General features: G+C 49.8%; 1 protein-coding gene across 2 annotated transcripts in view; it reads right to left on the reverse strand.

The window, feature by feature from the left end:
• Window positions 1-2,806: 2,806 nt before the first annotated feature.
• ccdc88c (coiled-coil domain containing 88C) overlaps window positions 2,807-16,913 on the reverse strand; it is a 34,844-nt gene continuing 20,737 nt past the window's right edge. Inside the window, exons 10-31 of one of the 2 annotated variants that reach the window (XM_072365735.1) lie at window positions 16,490-16,648; window positions 15,479-15,625; window positions 15,249-15,393; window positions 14,988-15,169; window positions 14,540-14,677; window positions 14,161-14,445; window positions 13,283-14,080; window positions 13,036-13,163; window positions 12,816-12,957; window positions 12,607-12,729; window positions 12,337-12,498; window positions 11,992-12,269; window positions 11,029-11,172; window positions 10,716-10,902; window positions 10,490-10,635; window positions 10,316-10,405; window positions 9,716-10,014; window positions 5,441-5,524; window positions 5,253-5,360; window positions 5,063-5,167; window positions 4,755-4,993; window positions 2,807-4,617 (exon numbers count right to left, since the gene is read on the reverse strand). In XM_072365735.1, the coding sequence (XP_072221836.1) occupies window positions 3,847-4,617; window positions 4,755-4,993; window positions 5,063-5,167; window positions 5,253-5,360; window positions 5,441-5,524; window positions 9,716-10,014; window positions 10,316-10,405; window positions 10,490-10,635; window positions 10,716-10,902; window positions 11,029-11,172; window positions 11,992-12,269; window positions 12,337-12,498; window positions 12,607-12,729; window positions 12,816-12,957; window positions 13,036-13,163; window positions 13,283-14,080; window positions 14,161-14,445; window positions 14,540-14,677; window positions 14,988-15,169; window positions 15,249-15,393; window positions 15,479-15,625; window positions 16,490-16,648 (4,860 nt within the window). In that variant the 3' untranslated portion in view covers window positions 2,807-3,846. Of the gene's footprint in view, window positions 4,618-4,754; window positions 4,994-5,062; window positions 5,168-5,252; window positions 5,361-5,440; window positions 5,525-7,171; window positions 7,450-9,715; window positions 10,015-10,315; window positions 10,406-10,489; window positions 10,636-10,715; window positions 10,903-11,028; window positions 11,173-11,991; window positions 12,270-12,336; window positions 12,499-12,606; window positions 12,730-12,815; window positions 12,958-13,035; window positions 13,164-13,282; window positions 14,081-14,160; window positions 14,446-14,539; window positions 14,678-14,987; window positions 15,170-15,248; window positions 15,394-15,478; window positions 15,626-16,489; window positions 16,649-16,913 lie in introns of those variants that run through there. The other variant, XM_072365736.1, reaches the window with a different exon arrangement.

The following is a 16,913-nucleotide window of genomic DNA, read 5'->3' on the forward strand; positions in this document are numbered from 1 at the left end:
GGGATTCTTCTATGTGCAGACGCCTGTCCGGGCAGCTTCACGTGCAGCAGAGGACCTGAAGAGCTTTTTATAGACCTTAGAGCTTTGTTTGCAACAACAAACTTGAATAACAGAGCAGCAGGTCTTCGATGTCACCGGTTTAAATACAACGGGACTTTATCAGCAGTTTTACGGGACAAGGACCACCTTTGTCTGAAGATCACAGCCAATAAAACGTGTTTTTGTGAATATATATATGCTGAAAATCTGACTTTTTCCACGTGAAGCTGCCATTTTCCACATCTTTACCTGTCGGTAAAGAGTTGTGATGAAAGTTCACATTTAGTTGCACTTTAAACGGCTTCCTCTCCTTTATGAACCTCTTCGAGTCTGGTGTTAACCACTCGAGGGTTTCCAGTTACTTCATCACTTTCTCTTCTCTCGGTGGAATATTTCCCCGCAGAAACATTTAAGGAGTCTGTTTGTCACTTGACTTTTCAGAAGAAAAGTGACACTTTGGTTTCCTGTTCGTGAGAAACGCGGTCGAGTTGAATCTGAAACTAATTGGATGAGGTGCCCTGCAGGCTCCTTCTCAGCCAACCAAAACCAGATCTGAAGCGTCCGTTTTTAACCCTCTGAGGGTCATTATGTTGAAACTCAACACTTCTATCAGTCACATTTAGTTTCAGCATGTTAAAGATGTTCTGAAGTGAGATTAACGTCTCGGTGAGGCTGAAATCTGAGCTTTCAGAGGCTCTTTTATCCTTGGATCACCATGACAACGGAGCACAGCCCCGGCCTCTGAGCAGTTTGAGGCTAAAATGTCTGTAAAAAGATCCGAATATCAACCAAAGAAAGTTTATTTTTTCCTGTCTGCAATGATGCACCAGTTCTGTTTGAATATTAATGACACAATGAAAGGTTCCAGTTTAAAAACTTTATTAACAAACGGCTTTAATCTCTTCAGACCCTCGCTGATAACCTCCTTCAGTAGTCGCAGCTCGTCAGTTACAGCAGGAAACCTCAGTGACGTCCTCCTGTCTTTCACTTCTATAAATCTGCAGCTGAGTTCATCTTTTTTCTGAGACGGCGTGGGGGGGGCAGTCGGAGGGAAAAGGCCACATTCACAGGCATGAAAACCACACTGAACCCCCCCCCCCCAACGCACAGATCAGAGCTGCAGGGAAGTGATGACGCGTTTCGCTTCTCAAAGCCTGAAAAACACCCAAATTATCAGACTTTTTGCCAGTTTACAGGAATTCATTCAGGTTTTTTTTCTTCTTTTGGTATTGAAACATTTTCAAGTACAAGATTTTACAAAAAAAATCCTCTAATATTCAACCAGCTCATAAAATCTAAACAATGTACAAAAATTACAGGAACAATAAGTTAGCGTGTTGCATATAAACGTGATGTTTGTTCAAAATAAACGACGAGTCGGTCAAAAGCTCCTTTCCTCCCCAACATCATCATCAGTGTTCTGGTGCTTTCAGGATGTTTAAACCTCAGAAAAGAGTTTCTCTTTCTAAAGAAACTTCTCTAAACTCCCAGTGATTTAAAATAAAATACCGTACTAAAAGGTTTTTTGACATAATGTATCTGTGGAAGGAATGAATGCTGTTCATCAGTTATTTAGAAGTGAGCCGTCTTACTGTTACTCTGACCTTTATAATCTGTTTAAGGTCTTTATAAACGGATTTATTTCAGTGTTCTGTGCAGCAGGTGCTTATTTAAACTCCACCACAGGAGCCAGACAGCAGCTACACGCTAAGGCTCAAACAAAAAGTTCCTGGTTTGTCGGCTGCTCTGACCAGCAAAGGGTTGAAATAATGAAAGCAGGCATTTAAATGTATAAAAAATTACATCGATTAAACCGCTGCATTATTTAGTTGCTTTTATTTTCATATATTTGAGGTCCAGAAGATGCCGAACGGAGCTAACGCCGAACGAAGCTAACGCTAAACGAAGCTAACGCTAAACGGAGCTAACGCTGAATGGAGCTAACGCTAAACGAAGCTAACGCTAAACGGAGCTAACGCTGAACGGAGCTAACGCTAAACGGAGCTAACGCCGAACGGAGCTAACGCTAAACGGAGCTAACGCTAAACGGAGCTAACGCCGAACGGAGCTAACGCCAAACGGAGCTAACGCCAAATGATAGCAGCGAAAATGGGATATAGTGAAATTATCGTAAAGATCGGCTCTTCTTCAAAGTTTGGCTCCAGATGTTAAAAAACAAAAAGAGGTGAAACCGGCGTGCTGTGACTGCGACTCTCCCTACAGTTTGAAATGGTTTAAATCGGCCTTCAGACACACTTTACAACAGAAGCTTCTTTCAAAGTAAAACTTTATACCTGCTGAATCTGTGTTTTATCTTTATATGGTTTCTAAATATTCAACATTTAATTAACCGTTCGGTTCAACTTGGAGATGAAGGCTCTGAACCTACAATAAAAACTATAAAACAGAGTAGCTGAGAGGATTCTGCAGCTCTCTGTTAAAGAATTTCATGGATAACTATACTAAGTTGTAGTTTTTACTGAGTGTTTAGGCGGGAATCACCATAGCAACCGGTGACTATCAGCCCAGACGTCTCTGATCAGAACTGTGTTTATCAGTCGGTTTTTATCATGATTAATGAACTTTTAACAGTCCTAAACTTAAACACCATCGGCTCACAGCAGCTGTTTAGACACACTTTGATATTCTGACATTAAACACGATTAAAATCCTACTTTTGATCACTTTGACCCGACTGGGCTCACATTCAGAGTTAGAAACAGTTAATTTGAGTCCCAACAGGTTCCAGCTTGTTTTTTTTAGTGGCTTTCATTGGTTAAAACTAACTTGTGAAGCACTTTGGTCGATCTTGTTGCTTTGAAACATGCTAAAGAAATAAAACTGACTGCTGGGTTGTTTTTGGGGACACTTACTTTAGGCCTGTGTTCAGACATCAGGCTGCTTGTTTCAGTCCAGAACAAACAGAGAAACCTGAGTTATGTTGCATGTTTTGAGGAAAATGGATCTAATTGAGACTTTAAATGGGCTCAAATATCAACATTATGGGAGTATATGAACACCAGGATGATGAATATTAAGTATTTGTGTGAAGGGCTGAAACAATCGGTTCCACACAGCTGGATGTTTCTGTTCTCACGACATATTCTGAGTGTTTCCCGACAACAATCTGCCAGCAGCGAGCGTGACGCTCCAGGCCAGGTTAGCGTGCAGCGACCAAACACAGCGGTTTCCTCCAGTGGTCGGCGTTAGTGAAGCCGCCGCCGCCAACCCCCCCGGGACGCAGCCTGTGTGTCATTATGTGTGATTGTTGGTGAAACTAGTGTTGGCTCGGGCTGAGCAACGTTTCCAGTAAAGTGTCAGAGTGTTGCATGCTGGGACAGAATCTAAAGATGGAGGGAGAAAGACTGTAATTTAACAGGGAGGAGTCGCTCCGTCTCTGTCCTGTTTATCTCTCCGCTCGCTCCATCTTTCTATTTATTCTCCCTCCCCACGTGTCTCTTCCAGTGTTTGTCCGATAGAGCAGAAAAATCAGGAAATACATTCAGCTGCGTCTCGGCGTCCGGTTCTGCAGAACCGGCCCGTAGACCGGCCCGCTCATAACTGAGCACAGCTGCAGCTCGGGCTGCAACCAGCGGTCTGGATTAACGTCTGAAACGCTTCATTTACAATTAAAAGAATGTGATAAACGATCTTCTCGGGCCCCTCACAGGCCACCGTAGTGTTGCTCAGAGGAGAGCCGGAGGAGCGGGTTTCATCGGGCAGGTGGTGCTGTCGTGCAAATCTACAGATCTTTAGTTGCTTTCCAGGATTTAGACGGAGCCCTGGCCACAAACGTTGGGTCTGTGTTCAGACGCAGCCGTACTCGTACCACACCGTCTGCGGGTCATTGTTGGGGTCGGGCGAAGCCGGCGTGCTCTTAGGACGCTCCGTCGAGTCGCACCCGACTCTGTCGCCGTCCTTCTTGGAGTGGGCGGGGTCTCCTGACCGGCCTTCCCTCAGGACGTCGCCGGGCTCCGGGGCTTCGTCTGGCCGTGCGGCAGGCGTAGCCCTGACGGGGGTCACCATGGCGACCTCTCCGCGGTGGTGGTGCTGGGAGGCGGGGCCATTCCGAGCGGCGGTCCTGCCCCCCTTGTCCCGCTCCCTCTCTGCGTATCTTTCCGCCTGCAGGTTGAGGGACGTCGAGTGGTGGATGGTCGGGTTCAGGAAGCCGCCGTCGGTGTGCTGACCGGTGGCGAAACGAGCAGACAGCGGCCGCTCTCGCCCATTAGCCCCTCCTCCTTGCCGCCGAACCACCACATCTGCCTGGCTGGGAGAACCATCGTTTCCACGGAAACTGTCCGGCCCGTTAGAGCGCAGCAGATCAGCAGAGGCCAGGCTGAAAGCCCTGCTCAGGGATTGGCTGCCTCTCTGAGTGGCGGCCTGACTCGAAGCTGGGGATTGGCCGACTGGCTGGCGGGGCGAAGGCTTCACGCTCTGTCCCGGCCGCTGGGTGGACGCCTGCACGGTGGGTGTGACGTAGCTGGTGGGAGTCAACTGGTCCCGGGCGGCTGGCGTTGAGTGGGCGGGGCTTCTGGTGAAGTAGTCGGTCATCAGGTCCTCCCTGCTTCCTGTGGACACCTGGACGGGAAAACAAAGACAAGGTGAGAAGTTCTGGGTTTGGACACGAATGTTCTGGTTACCCCCAGCAACAGTTTACACGTTCTTTAACTTGTAACCTCCCCCCCAGTAACTGAATAAAAACTCCCGCTTCTCACCACCGGAGGAGACTGCAGGTTGCTCTCGTGCAGAAACTCTTCCAGCGTCACCATCTCACTTCCTGGAGAAGATGACCGCGTTTTGCTCCTGACCACGGCGCCGCGCTGCGGCTGGGCTCTCTGGGGCGCTTGGTCATAAGGGAGGGTGGAGCTGCGTGACAGCGTCGGCTGCGATTGGCTGAGACTGATGACGTCATCACTGGAGAGGCTGGCTGAGCGGCCCTGACGATCCGCGGCGTCTGAGACAGAAACGATTGTTTTCAGACCGTGGGATCGATAACAGAACTGACCTCTGGTCAAACACGCACCTCTGCAGGTGACGGGCGAGTTGGAGCTGGACGTGTTGTGGCTGAAGTCTGCCGAGCCGAAGATGGAGTCCGAGTTATTGTGGCGAGAGTCCTCATCGAACACACCTGGAACATAAATGCGTTTTCCTTCCATTACACAACTGTGACGCTCTGTGGTGGCGTTCATGGCGGCGTGAATGTGGCGGCCTACCTCTGGGCCTGCGGCCGGCGCCCTGTCCCAGTCTGGAGCTGCTGGTGAGACCCAGTGAGGATGACTGCGGGGTCGGAGTGGAGCTCAGACGGGCCCGCTGCGTCTGACCTGAGATTAAATCACATTAACCTGTAAAACTGCAGGGTCAAAGGTCAACCCTCCCTTTCTGTTGTCTCACTCTAAATTACCTTGTCCATCTTCTCCGTTGACACTTTCACTGCTGCCTCCGTTGGCGCTGCCGCGATAAGAGCCCCGGCTCCGGTCAGTCAATCCTGTGGACCAATCAGAAAGCTGTGAGGAAGCGCTCTGCAGCCGCCGTGTCATCACGAGGCGTGCGGTCACAGGAAGCGCAGAGCAGGACCAGAAACACGGGGGCAGGAAGCGCTTCACTTAACACGAAAGCAAAGCAGGAGGCTAAGAATCGACGCTCCGCTTCAGGCAGGACGCTACAAAGTGGCGTCAGATCCGTTACTCGCAGATTTAACGGTTTAATGTGACGGATGAAGCTGCCTTCGTGTTTCTCTGCGCTTCACATTATCTGAGTTATCTGAGAACCACACCAGCAGAAGGTGTGAGCTGTAAGTGTCTGACTATAGAGAAGCCAGGTGGAAACGGGTTCTGGCCACATTCGAGTGACTCTTAGTTACTGAGACTTTTTCTTTTCTGCAGACAGCATGAACCAGAGTTATCTCATGTTCTGGCTCATTTGGTCGTTTACATCCACTTTTGCATTTCAGGCCTCCAACAGAAGCTGGGAAGGGTCAATTAAAGGTTGGAAAAAGTATTCCAACAGGTGATAATAACCAGGATCTGGTCCTAAAGCAGCCTCCATGAAGGCAAAGATGTTCAGAGGAGCTCCAGTTTGTGTTTAAAACAATGTTCCTCAGAGAAAGACTGGAAGGGATCTGCATATTTCTGCCTCTACAGAGCAGAATATCATGAAAGAATTTAAGGAATCTGGAGGAGTTTCAGTGTAAAGGACGAGGGAGCAAGCCTAAGCTGGACCCCGTGACCTCTGACCCCTCAGACGCTGCATCAAGAACCGTCATTCATCAGCAGCTGATAGAAGCACCTGGACAAGGGATTACTGTGGAAACCTTTGTCAAGCACCACAATACAGAGTTCCATTCACAAGCTTTACTGTGCAGGAAAGAAGCCTGATGTTAACCTCGTCCAGAGGCGGCGTCCACTTAGCAAACTGTGTGAAGTTAGCCGACTGTCACAGAGCATGGAGTGAATGAGCTGTGCTGCAGCAGCGCGTCGATGACATCATCCCAGCAGACGAGTGTGTAGAAAGCCCTCTATAAGCCCCCCGATAGCCGCCAATAACAACAACACAGCAGCTATGAGCTAACAGAGCTATGAGCTAACAGAGCTATGAGCTAACAGAGCTATAGCACACGTTCATTCATTCATTCTTCTTAAAGTATTGGTGAAATAAAGACAGATAATGCCTTATTTAGAGGCTGCATCCTCTAAGCCCCGTTCACTCCGTTATATGGATCTATGCGAGTTCCCCTTTAATGCAGAAAACAAATGCTGCCTTCAATATCACATCTTCATTAAATACTGTCTGCGGTGAAATAAAAGTATCACAAGGTGTTTGAAACACGACAGGAAATCATTTAGAGCGCCGGTCGGTCTGAGCCACAGGCAGGAAACAACGAGCGGCTTCCCTGTTAAGGTGCAGAGCTTTTAATCTTTTATCGGAGACGAGCAACAAGCAGAAGTGGGGAGGCGGGCCTGGCATGCTTGGCTTGGCAACACGAGCGCGCACGTACACACACACACACACGCGCACGTACACACACACACACACGCACAGAACATAAATCACGTCTACAATCTACTTACGAGCAAAACTGTCCGGTAACATGAGTCTGTTAGTGTCTGTGTTCAGGAAAGTGTGTGTGAAGGTGTGTGTGTGAATCGCTGACAGTCAGTGATGATGATGATGATGATGTAATGATAGAAATGATGATGATGATGAAGAGGAGGGGATATTAGAAAACTCCGTTGGCTGAAATTGGCGGGCTAGTCATGACGTCAGCTGTGATGTCAGAGGAAGACCAAAACCGCAACCGTCTGGTGAGAGAAAGGGAGGGACGGGAGGAAGAGGAGGAGGAGGAGGAAGAGGAGAGGAGCTTGTCTTGGCTTTTACTGCGAAGAAAAGTGAAGCGTTTTGGAGCAGAACGAGCTGAGAGGGAAAGATGGAAAGAATCAGAAACAGAGACAGTGAGTGAATTAAAACATGGAGTTACTGATTAGAAGTTACTGATGAGTGAAAACAATAGATAACATGCAAGAGAACCAATCAGAATAAACCAAAGAAACGAGAACCAATCAGAATAAACCAAAGAAACGAGAACCAATCAGAATAAACCAAAGAAACGAGAACCAATCAGAATAGAGCCAGGAAACGAGAACCAATCAGAATAAACCAAAGAAACGAGAACCAATCAGAATAGAGCCAGGAAACGAGAACCAATCAGAATAAAAGCTCTGATCAGTGAGAAGTGAAGGTTGTGTCCGACGTAAACCTGAATAAATCCAGTTTTATTATTATTATTCTAATATAAACAGTTTCATCAATCACTTCTGAACAAAATCTGAACTTTGAATTTACCGAAGAGGTGATGATGAAAGTCTTTATTAACCCTGAGGAGCTTCCCAAAAACAGCCTTAAAATATTAAAACGACCCATTGTTTAAAATTACTTCAGCCTGAAAAATACACATCAAATATCAATTATATTCTGGGGATTTTAACCCTTTTAAAAGGCTAAAAAAACTAAAATAATTTCTATAAAATACATTTAAAGGAGTATTTGATCTCTTTTGATGCATTTTAATGTTCAGAAAACAGTAAAAAGGGAAATTTTGCTTTGAATGATTTAAAAAATGACAAATATAAAGATTAAAAACTGACAGTTGGTCGTTCAAAATTAAATCTGGTTTCGAATGGGACGTTTTCTGTCCATTTAATTAAAAATTAATATCCTTTGGTCAACTCCTCCTGAATGAATAATCAGAGCAGAACATGAGGAAGATGAATTAATTACTCATTTTGTGCCAATATTAACAGCCACAGAAGAAGAAAATCATCTCTTAATTTAAACGACAGAGGACAACATTATGTCGGAGCACGTTTCGTCTTTATTTACGACCGGATTTAACGAGTTTCAGGAGCCTTGCAGCTGAAAATGAAACATTTTCAGGGAACAATGGCGGGAGAAGTTTGTTTGGACTTTAATTAGACAAACTGCGCTGCCACCGGTCTCCCAGCACACTTACAGTAAGATGTGAGGAGGAAATATTCCACAAAAGTCTGTATCATGGAGGCTTTGTTCTACAAATTAAATGTTTCCTCCTGATACTGAATCGTCCAGCGTTTTATTTGCATTCAGAAGATGTGAAAAAGAAGCGGTAAAACCAATAATTTAGCCTCTTCTGGCTGTTTCCGTCTGTTCTGAGGAAGACTTGATGCACTTTAGGACCCGTTTCACAAAGGTCTGAACACGAGTGTCTGAGTTTAAATCAGACTAAAGATCTTACAGAGTGCGTAAAACCACAGCCAGATTGAGATTATTTCCCATCATGCACTTGGTGACCGATAAGCAGCTTTTAGCCATCGCTGCATTTTTAACTGCAGATAAACATCGCAGAAACATTTGTGCCGTTTGCATAAAGCAGTTAGTTTCTCCTCCTTTTGTTCGGTCCGACTGAACCGTACGTTTTCTGCCTCGTCGCCATGGTTACCGTCAGCCACAGGTTTAAAGGTTAAAGGTTTAAGCAGATATTCTTCACACCTGCTCTTGTTATGGGTGGAGTGATCGGTGTATTCTGAGTGAATTATGTCTCTGCTTTTATGTCAGTAAGCTCAGAACCCGAAGAGGGAGGAAAACCCGGTAAAGAAAGAGCAGAACCAGTCACCTCTGAGTGAGAGTTCAGCTCTGACTGAGCTGAGCTTCATTCGTGGCGCTCTCCTGTGGTTTTCTATTTTCTCCTCTTTCTTCCATCTCATCATGTTACCTAAAATGTTGTTTGTGACCTCAGGGCCACCGTAGATCACAGAAAATATCTGAAAACTACATGTGCATTTCCATAAAAAATAAAAAAGGTGTTGTATTTAAATACTTTTTCATGTTGAATCATTCCCTCAGTTTAAGACTAATTTTAAACAGTAGAAGAAGAGTTAATGTGTGGATCAATGCCGCCCCCTACAGGAGAGACACGGAGGTGCATCTAACTGAATTCTGTTTTTTGGACACAAAATGATAGAAAATGTGTTTAATGTTGCTTTTCATCAATAATACTAACACTGATAATACCAGCCTGTGTAATTAAAACGGGTATTTGTGTATTTTACGTGTTAAAGAGGAATACAGATGTGTTTTTGTCCTTTACAGGATAAAAAACGTGTTCTGATTGGTTGGTTCAGTGTCACGCTGTGTGCGTGTTTACCTCTGGTGATGGGGGTCAGAGACGGACTCTGGGGTCCCAGGCTTGGGCTGTGGTTGCTATGGTTACTGTAAAGGTGGCTGCCGTCTTGCGAGTCACTTCCCATCCTTTGGGGAACAGGAGGCGGAGTCTCAGGGGGGAAGAGAGGGGGCGTGGGAGGCAGGGGGATGTCTGGGGCGCTTTTTGCTCGTTCTCGCTCGCGGTCCAGCTCCTTGTCTCTGTCGCCGCCTCGCTCTCGGCTGCTCTCTTTCCGGGGTTTGATCAGTTTGGCCAAAGCTTTGGCGCCAGCCCACTGGCTCCTCCTGTCAGACATCAGCAAACGGATCCAGAGTTTATTTCACATCCTGCCTTAAATCAAGTTTAATTTCAGCCTGTTTATTACATTTATCAGTGTCGTAGTGACTGTTTATTAAGAAGTAACTAAGGACCAATTAAATTGGTCTTGCTCCTCTTCTTCTTCCTCCATCAACATTAATTGTTTTTCATTGTATTTCTCTTCAGTTGTTCCAATATAATCTGGATAAACGACACACCCTTTTCACCCTTTTCCTGCAACGTTCTTCTCATGTTTTGTATGTTGCTAAAAACCAGAAACAGTTTTACTTTTTGGGTGTGGGGTCGTAGAACTTGTACTGGTCCATAATCTTCTCCTCGAGTTTCTCTTTCTGCCGACGTAGAGAGTTCAGCTTGTCTCTGAGAAAAAGAAAAGACGAAGTAAAGCCCAGCGGCTCAGACGCCTGTGGGTTAATGTTGGAGGGGGTGCAGTTGTGTGGTTACATGTAGAGCTTCTGCTCCTGGTGGTACAGCTCCTTGCTCTCCATGCTCCTCTCCAGCAGGGTGTGGTTCTGCTGACTCAGCAGGTTGATCTGACTCAGGAGGTGGTGGTTCTCCTCCTCCAGGTTCCCTTTCAGTCGACTCAGCAGCTGAACACACATCATTGATTATTCATCATTTTAAAGCCCTCTCTTTTAAAGGTTATTCTCTGCTCTGAGGTCCACTTTACCTCACAGTGGTTGTCCAGTTTGGTCATGGTGAGGTCCAGGCCCTGGTGCTGCTCCATCAGAGAATCGTATCGCGCCATCCACTGACTCGCCTCCTGCTGAGTCGAGCCCAGCGAGCTCTTGAGTTCATTGATGCGCTGATGGAGGCCCTCGTTTTGCTCCGCGTGATGCGATTGGCTCTCCGTCAGCCTTAGAAGGGAAACAGAAGAAGAAAACGGCATGAAAACAGGAACCCACCGGTTCTGACGGCTCTGAGATCGGTACACGACCTCCACGATCATTTTAAACCGTAACATTAAAACATTCAGTCTGTACCGGTCCACTTCGGTCTTCAGCTGCAGATTCTCCTGCTGCAGAAGACGATTCTTCTGGATCTCCTGCTTTAGCTCCTCCTTTTCCTTCAGGCCACGCCCCTCCTGTTCCTCCCATTTCTCCTTCAGCTGAATCAATGCACAATACCTGCCGACACACACAGCAGAGGGTTATTTCTACTCTCTAATACCTGTAACTGCGACCTGGAAAAGCATCTAGAAAAAGGCCACATTGTCCCCTCCTGGAAGTCAGTTCAGATGAAAACATCTTAATAAATCCGTGTGTGTTGGTTGTATATTTATATATAGGACTGGATAGTGTAGTGGTATGATTGCCACCTTCCATGTGGGAGACCTGAGTTAAAATGTCCTGCATTAAAGGTATTATCTCCAGTAGGGATCCTTAGGCAAGACCCCCTTACCCTACCTGCCTACCTGTAAGTCGCTTTGGATAAAAGCTAAATGCATAAACATAAACATATATTTAATCATTTAGAGTCCTCGGTGTGAATTAAGGACTCGGCTCTTAGTCTGTTACAGTCGAACTGCTCCAACAGAAACTTTTCTGTCACTCTGAATAACTTCTTTACTGGCTCCCCTGAGCTGTGGCGTCCCCCAGAGCTCAGTGCAAGGCCCCCTTCGGTCTTCTGCTCCCTTAACCTAAGGGTTCCTACGTTTAACAGACTACTGGGCCGGACTCTGAGCTGGTCCTGTGACGTAACGACAGGCTGCACATGTGACCGACTCGCTGGACGGCGGCTGTTTAGATCGAGCTGATAGGAATGGATTTTTTCTTTTATCACAGAATCGCTTCTGAAATGTTTATCTGAAATGTTTCTGCACACGTGTGACTGTGTGTTTGAAGCTCGGCGTCTCGTCACACACTGAAACGACCACAATGCATCGCCCCGCTGTTCACGTACAGACTGAGCGGGTGGCGTTGAAAGCTCCCGTTCGTGTCACTTACTTCCCGTGCAGCGTCCTGTGCTCGCTCTCCAGCGCCCTCTGTTTGCCTTTCAGCGCCGCATGCTGGCTGATCAGCTGCTCGTACTCGTGAGCTTGCCTCTCGTGAACGCTCAGCAGGCGTTCGTGGTCGCTGAGCACGCTCTCTCTCGCCCGCCACGCCTCCTCGCGCTGCCTCTGCCACGACTCCATCTCCGTCTCCAAGGCGGTGACTTGGCCCTGCAGCACGGCATTCTGGGCCATGAGAGAGGCACTCTGGGAGGAGATGGTGGAGTTCTCCACCTGAGACACGGGGACACGCGTAAGACCGCGGTTTGGGAGAAAACTAAACGAAAAGCGTCTGCAGCACCTGTAGTTTCGCTGTCTGAGTGTGGAGGGAAGAGTTCTGCTCCTGCAGGGTGGAGGTGTGGCGCTGCAGCGCCGCCATCTGGCTGTTCAGAGAAGTGTTCTGGTTCTCCAGCTGTTTGAGCTGCTCCTTCAGCAGACTGCTCTCCGTCTGCAGGGAGGCGTTCTGCACAAAACGGTAAACAACAGCCACGCTTAAACGCTACAAACATTCAATGATGTCGACACATCGGTGAGTAGAAACGGACCGATGCTTGTTCTGAGTGAATCTTACGTTCTTTTCTATGTCGATGAGATGGTCTTTGATCCGCAGGAGTTCGGCCGTGGCGTCGCGGTCGCTGCCCGAGTTCAGAGCTTCTCCTTCCTGCCGGCGGTGAGCAGACGCCGTCTGACGAGCCTGAACACGCACAAACAACACGTTTTACCCACTTTAACCATCTAATTCAGGATACTGTCGATAGATTTGTCTCTGCGGCTCCCTACAGAGGCCAGGTCGCTGCGCAGAGTAGCGTTGAGTGCGTTGCCCTCTTCAAGTTTCTTCTCCAAACTGGAGATTTTGTCTTCCTTTATCCTCATCGTCTGCTGGACAGTTTCCTCCAGCCGGGACTCCAGCAGCCTGTACCTGCTGATGAACCCACGAAGAAGAGATTAATTAGCCGCCGAGTCTTGCCCGTGAAATCTGCCGTCAGTTTGAAGCAGCCACCTGTCCTCCAGCGTGTGCTCCTGCTGCAGCAGCTTCTCTCTGTTCAGCCCGATCTTCTCCAGCTCTTCGTTCAGCCTCTCCAACTCGACGTTCTGCTGCTGGACGCTCAGCTTCTCCGACACCAACTCCTGCAGCAACAAAGACGCCAATATGAAACCACAACAGCGATGGAACCATTCAGATGCAGACTCTGAAGACCTGGAACCCGGCTGAGGAAGGTCGTGTGACCCAGAGGTCGTCCTCTCACCTCTCTCAGCGTAGCCAGAGTTCTCTTATCGATCGTCGCCCGTTTCTGCAGCTCTTTGTTCTCCCTCTCCAGCTCCTTGGCCCTGACCGCCACCTCCTTCAGTCTCTCCACCTCCTTCCTCGTGGCCGCGCCCTCCTTCACCACCGCGGTCAGTTTGCTGCCCCTCTCCTCCAGCTCCGCCTCCTTCGCCTCCAGCAGAGTCCTCATCCTCCAGCTTTCCTTCTCCAGGTGCTTCCTGCTCTTCTCCGACTGCTCCAGGTCCAGCTGGAGCTTCTTCCTCTCCTCGTCTCCTTCCTCCCTCCTCCTTCGCTCCTCCTTGAGTTCCTCCACCTCCCTCCTCAGTTCCTCCTCTCTGCTCTGCGCCTCCTGCAGCGTCCCCTGCGCCTCCACCCTCTCCTCTTTGCTCCTCTCCAGCTCCTCCTCCAGTCGATGTTTCTCCTGGTTCAGAGAGGACAGATTCACCTCCAGCCGCTCCGCCCTCTTCTTCTCCGCCTGCGCCTCCTCTCTGGCCTGCTCCAGCCTCCTTTGCACCTCCTGAGTCTCTTTCTGCGCCTCCTTCAGCTCCTCCTGTAGCGTGGGCAGGCGGGCAGATGAAGAGCGCAGGTTCTCCAGGGAGCAGCGGAGGTCCAGGTTCTCCTTTGACAGCAGAGCGTTTTCTGCCTCCTGCTTCGCCAGCCGCTGCTGCTCCCGCTGCCCCTCCTCCACCTCTCGCTTCAGCTTGAGCACCTCCTGCTCTAAGGGCGTCACCTGCCGCTCCAGCGCCTCGGCGCGCTCGCTGCACGCTCGCAGAGACGCAACCTGGCGGCAGAGCAGGAAGCAGAAGGCCTTACAGACTGGCCTGCAGGCAGAACTGATGCGACACGGCGTGGATCTGTTACCTCTCTGTTCAGGGCGTCGCGGCTCCTCTCCAGCCGGGACACCTCCATCTCCGCCTCCTCGCACCTCCCCGCCCGCTCACGCAGCCTCTCCGCCTCCTCGCTGACCACTTTGAGCTGCGACTCCAGGCTGGCCAATCGGGAGCTGGTGTCGGTGATGCTCTGGTGCAGCACGCGGTTCTTCACTTCCACCTCGCGGACCCTCGCCTCGCTGTTGGACTGAGCGCGCTCCTGAAGGGACGCCACCGCCTCCGACAGGTGCTGCTTATCGCTCTCCAGCTCTGAGATCTGATTGGACGGGACGAGCACAGCAGCTGTGTCACCAGGAAGCATTTCGGTGTCTCTTCTGACCGAGCTGAGGGTGTGTTGTGGCGTGACGTACCTGTCGGTCCTTCTCGGCCCGCAGAGCGTGCAGCTCCCGCTCCAGACTCTGTTTCTCCTTCAGTAGCTCCTCCCCCAGAGACTCCATGTCCTGGTTGGTCAGTCTCTCCTGGTCCAATAAGCCCTGGAGACGCTCCAGCTGAGAAAGGATAAACAGCACGAAAATATGAAGGGACCAGAATAAAAAGGGCACGTTTCCACTTTAGAACGCCGCCATCGGGGTCGGACACGTCCTGAAAACTGGGACAGAAATGAAATCTAAAGAGTAAAAATGAGGCTTTGTGTTGATTTGAGCCGTCATTTGACAGCTGAGACCTGGACTGAGGGAACTAACTACGCTGGTTGGGGGGGTTGGTTCAGTTGCTGCTGGTTAAGGTCACTGGAGTCTGTTTTTCTGTTGGATAACGGCAGCTTTAGCTCTCTAAATGTTCTGTAAAGCTCATCCTCACCTTGTTGCTGAGGCTCTGGTTCTCCCGGTCCAGCTCCTGGGTGAGCAGCTGCTGCTCCTGCAGGACGTGGTTCTCCTCTTTCAGCCGCTCTATGGAGGCCTGCAGCTCCCGGTTCTCCTTCTCCAGCTTCAGCGCGCGGCTGGACACGCACTCGTTCAGCTCGTGGACCAGAGACTTGCGAGCTGCGGGAACAGAGAAGCACGGCGGTTATAAAACGACGCAGACCGCGGCGAGGAGTGGAAACGGCAGCCGGCGTCGTACTCTCTGTGTTGTCGTGGTTCTTGGCGAGCTGCTCCAGCTCCCAGCCCAGATGAGCCGACTCGTTCATGCTCTGCTTCTGTCCGATCTCCAGCAGCATGTTCTCCTCCACCAGCTCCTCCAGCCGCCGCCGCTCGTTGTCCCGCTCCTGCACGCCAAAAACGCACGAGTCAGCAAACTCAACCACGACCGGTCAACACTACCAAAGAGCGAGCGGCGGTGTGATGTCACACCATTTCCAGGTCGTGCAGTTTGGCTCGCAGCAACAGGTTGTCTTTCTCCAGCGTGTGCAGCTTGTCACAGCGCCCCCTGGAGGCTGACAGCTGCTCCTCCAGCAGCACCTTGGTCTCCAGCAGGGTCAGGTTGTCCTCCCGCAGCTCCTGAACGACCACAAACACACAGAAACACGCTTTAACCGTCTGGGGTCCGCAGCAGAGGAAGCTGAGAGTCACATGACTCCGACGGGCGGCGCAGGGTGTCTGGAACGAAGAGTGAAACGACACGAACAGACAAACCTTTGTTCAGATGTTTGTGGTCATGATGTTTAACCCGTTCAGACTGCAGTAACTAAGCTAACGGTATCACCGGTTTGAGCCTCCTCTTCTAGCGCCGTGCTGATGCGTTGCTGCAGGACAAACCAGAAGTGACGGCGTGCTGTTTCTACGCGTTGCCACGAGAAGACGTTGGTTAGTTGGGTTGATCTGAGATCTTTATGCACGATTTAATTTATTTGATTCTTCTAATTATTCATTTTTCTGTCTTGAGAAACTTTTCCTGGAAAGATAAATCCAGTAAACGTCTGAAGCGGCGCCGGTTCGTGTCGGCTGGTGCGTGGCGCCGGTTCGTGTCGGCTGACGCCTGAAGCGGCGCCGGTTCGTGTCGGCTGACGCCTGAAGCGGCGCCGGTTCGTGTCGGCTGACGCCAGAAGCGGCGCCGGTTCGTGTCGGCTGACGCCAGAAGCGGCGCCTGTTCGTGTTGGCTGACGCCTGAAGCGGCGCCGGTTCGTGTCGGCTGGTGCGTGGCGCCGGTTCGTGTCGGCTGTTGCATGACGTCTGAAGCGGCGCCGGTTCGTGTCGGCTGGTGCGTGGCGCTGAAGCGGCGCCTGAAGTGGCGCCGGTTCGTGTCGGCTGGTGCGTGACGCTGCTTCGGCGGCGCTTAGTGTCGGCTGGTGCGTGGCGCTGCTTCGGCGCCGGTTCGTATCGACTGGTGCGTGACGCCGGTTCGGCTGGGGCGTGGCGCCGTACCTCCACTCTGGACTTGTAGAAGTGCACGTCGTTGAGCTTCTCTTTACACCTGCTCAGTTCGGTCTCCAGGCGGTCGACCCGAGCCGCCCGCTCCCTCAGGGAATCCACCTCGTCCCGGTACACTCGGACCGACCGGGCCTCGCAGGACAGCGACTGGTTCTGAACGACAAACACATCGAAGGGAGAGACGGTTATAAACTGCTCTGATTCTGTTTCATCCTCTTTAAACTTATTTATTTTAAACTCTGAGACGTGTTGAAACAGGAAACAACAGATTTAAGCTGCTGCAAGTGGTTAAACTGAATTTAATTCTCTGAATTGTCTTCACGTTGGTCACAAAGAGTCTGTTTTTGTTCTCTAAACCTTGTTGTTATGATGTGAATTTTCCATATGGTACAGTTTGCTCTCTCTGAGCACTCGCTGC

Source organism: Leuresthes tenuis, unplaced genomic scaffold (genome assembly GCF_036924035.1).
Source record: "Leuresthes tenuis unplaced genomic scaffold, fLeuTen1.0.hap1 SCAF_15, whole genome shotgun sequence".
NCBI lineage: Eukaryota > Metazoa > Chordata > Actinopteri > Atheriniformes > Atherinopsidae > Leuresthes > Leuresthes tenuis.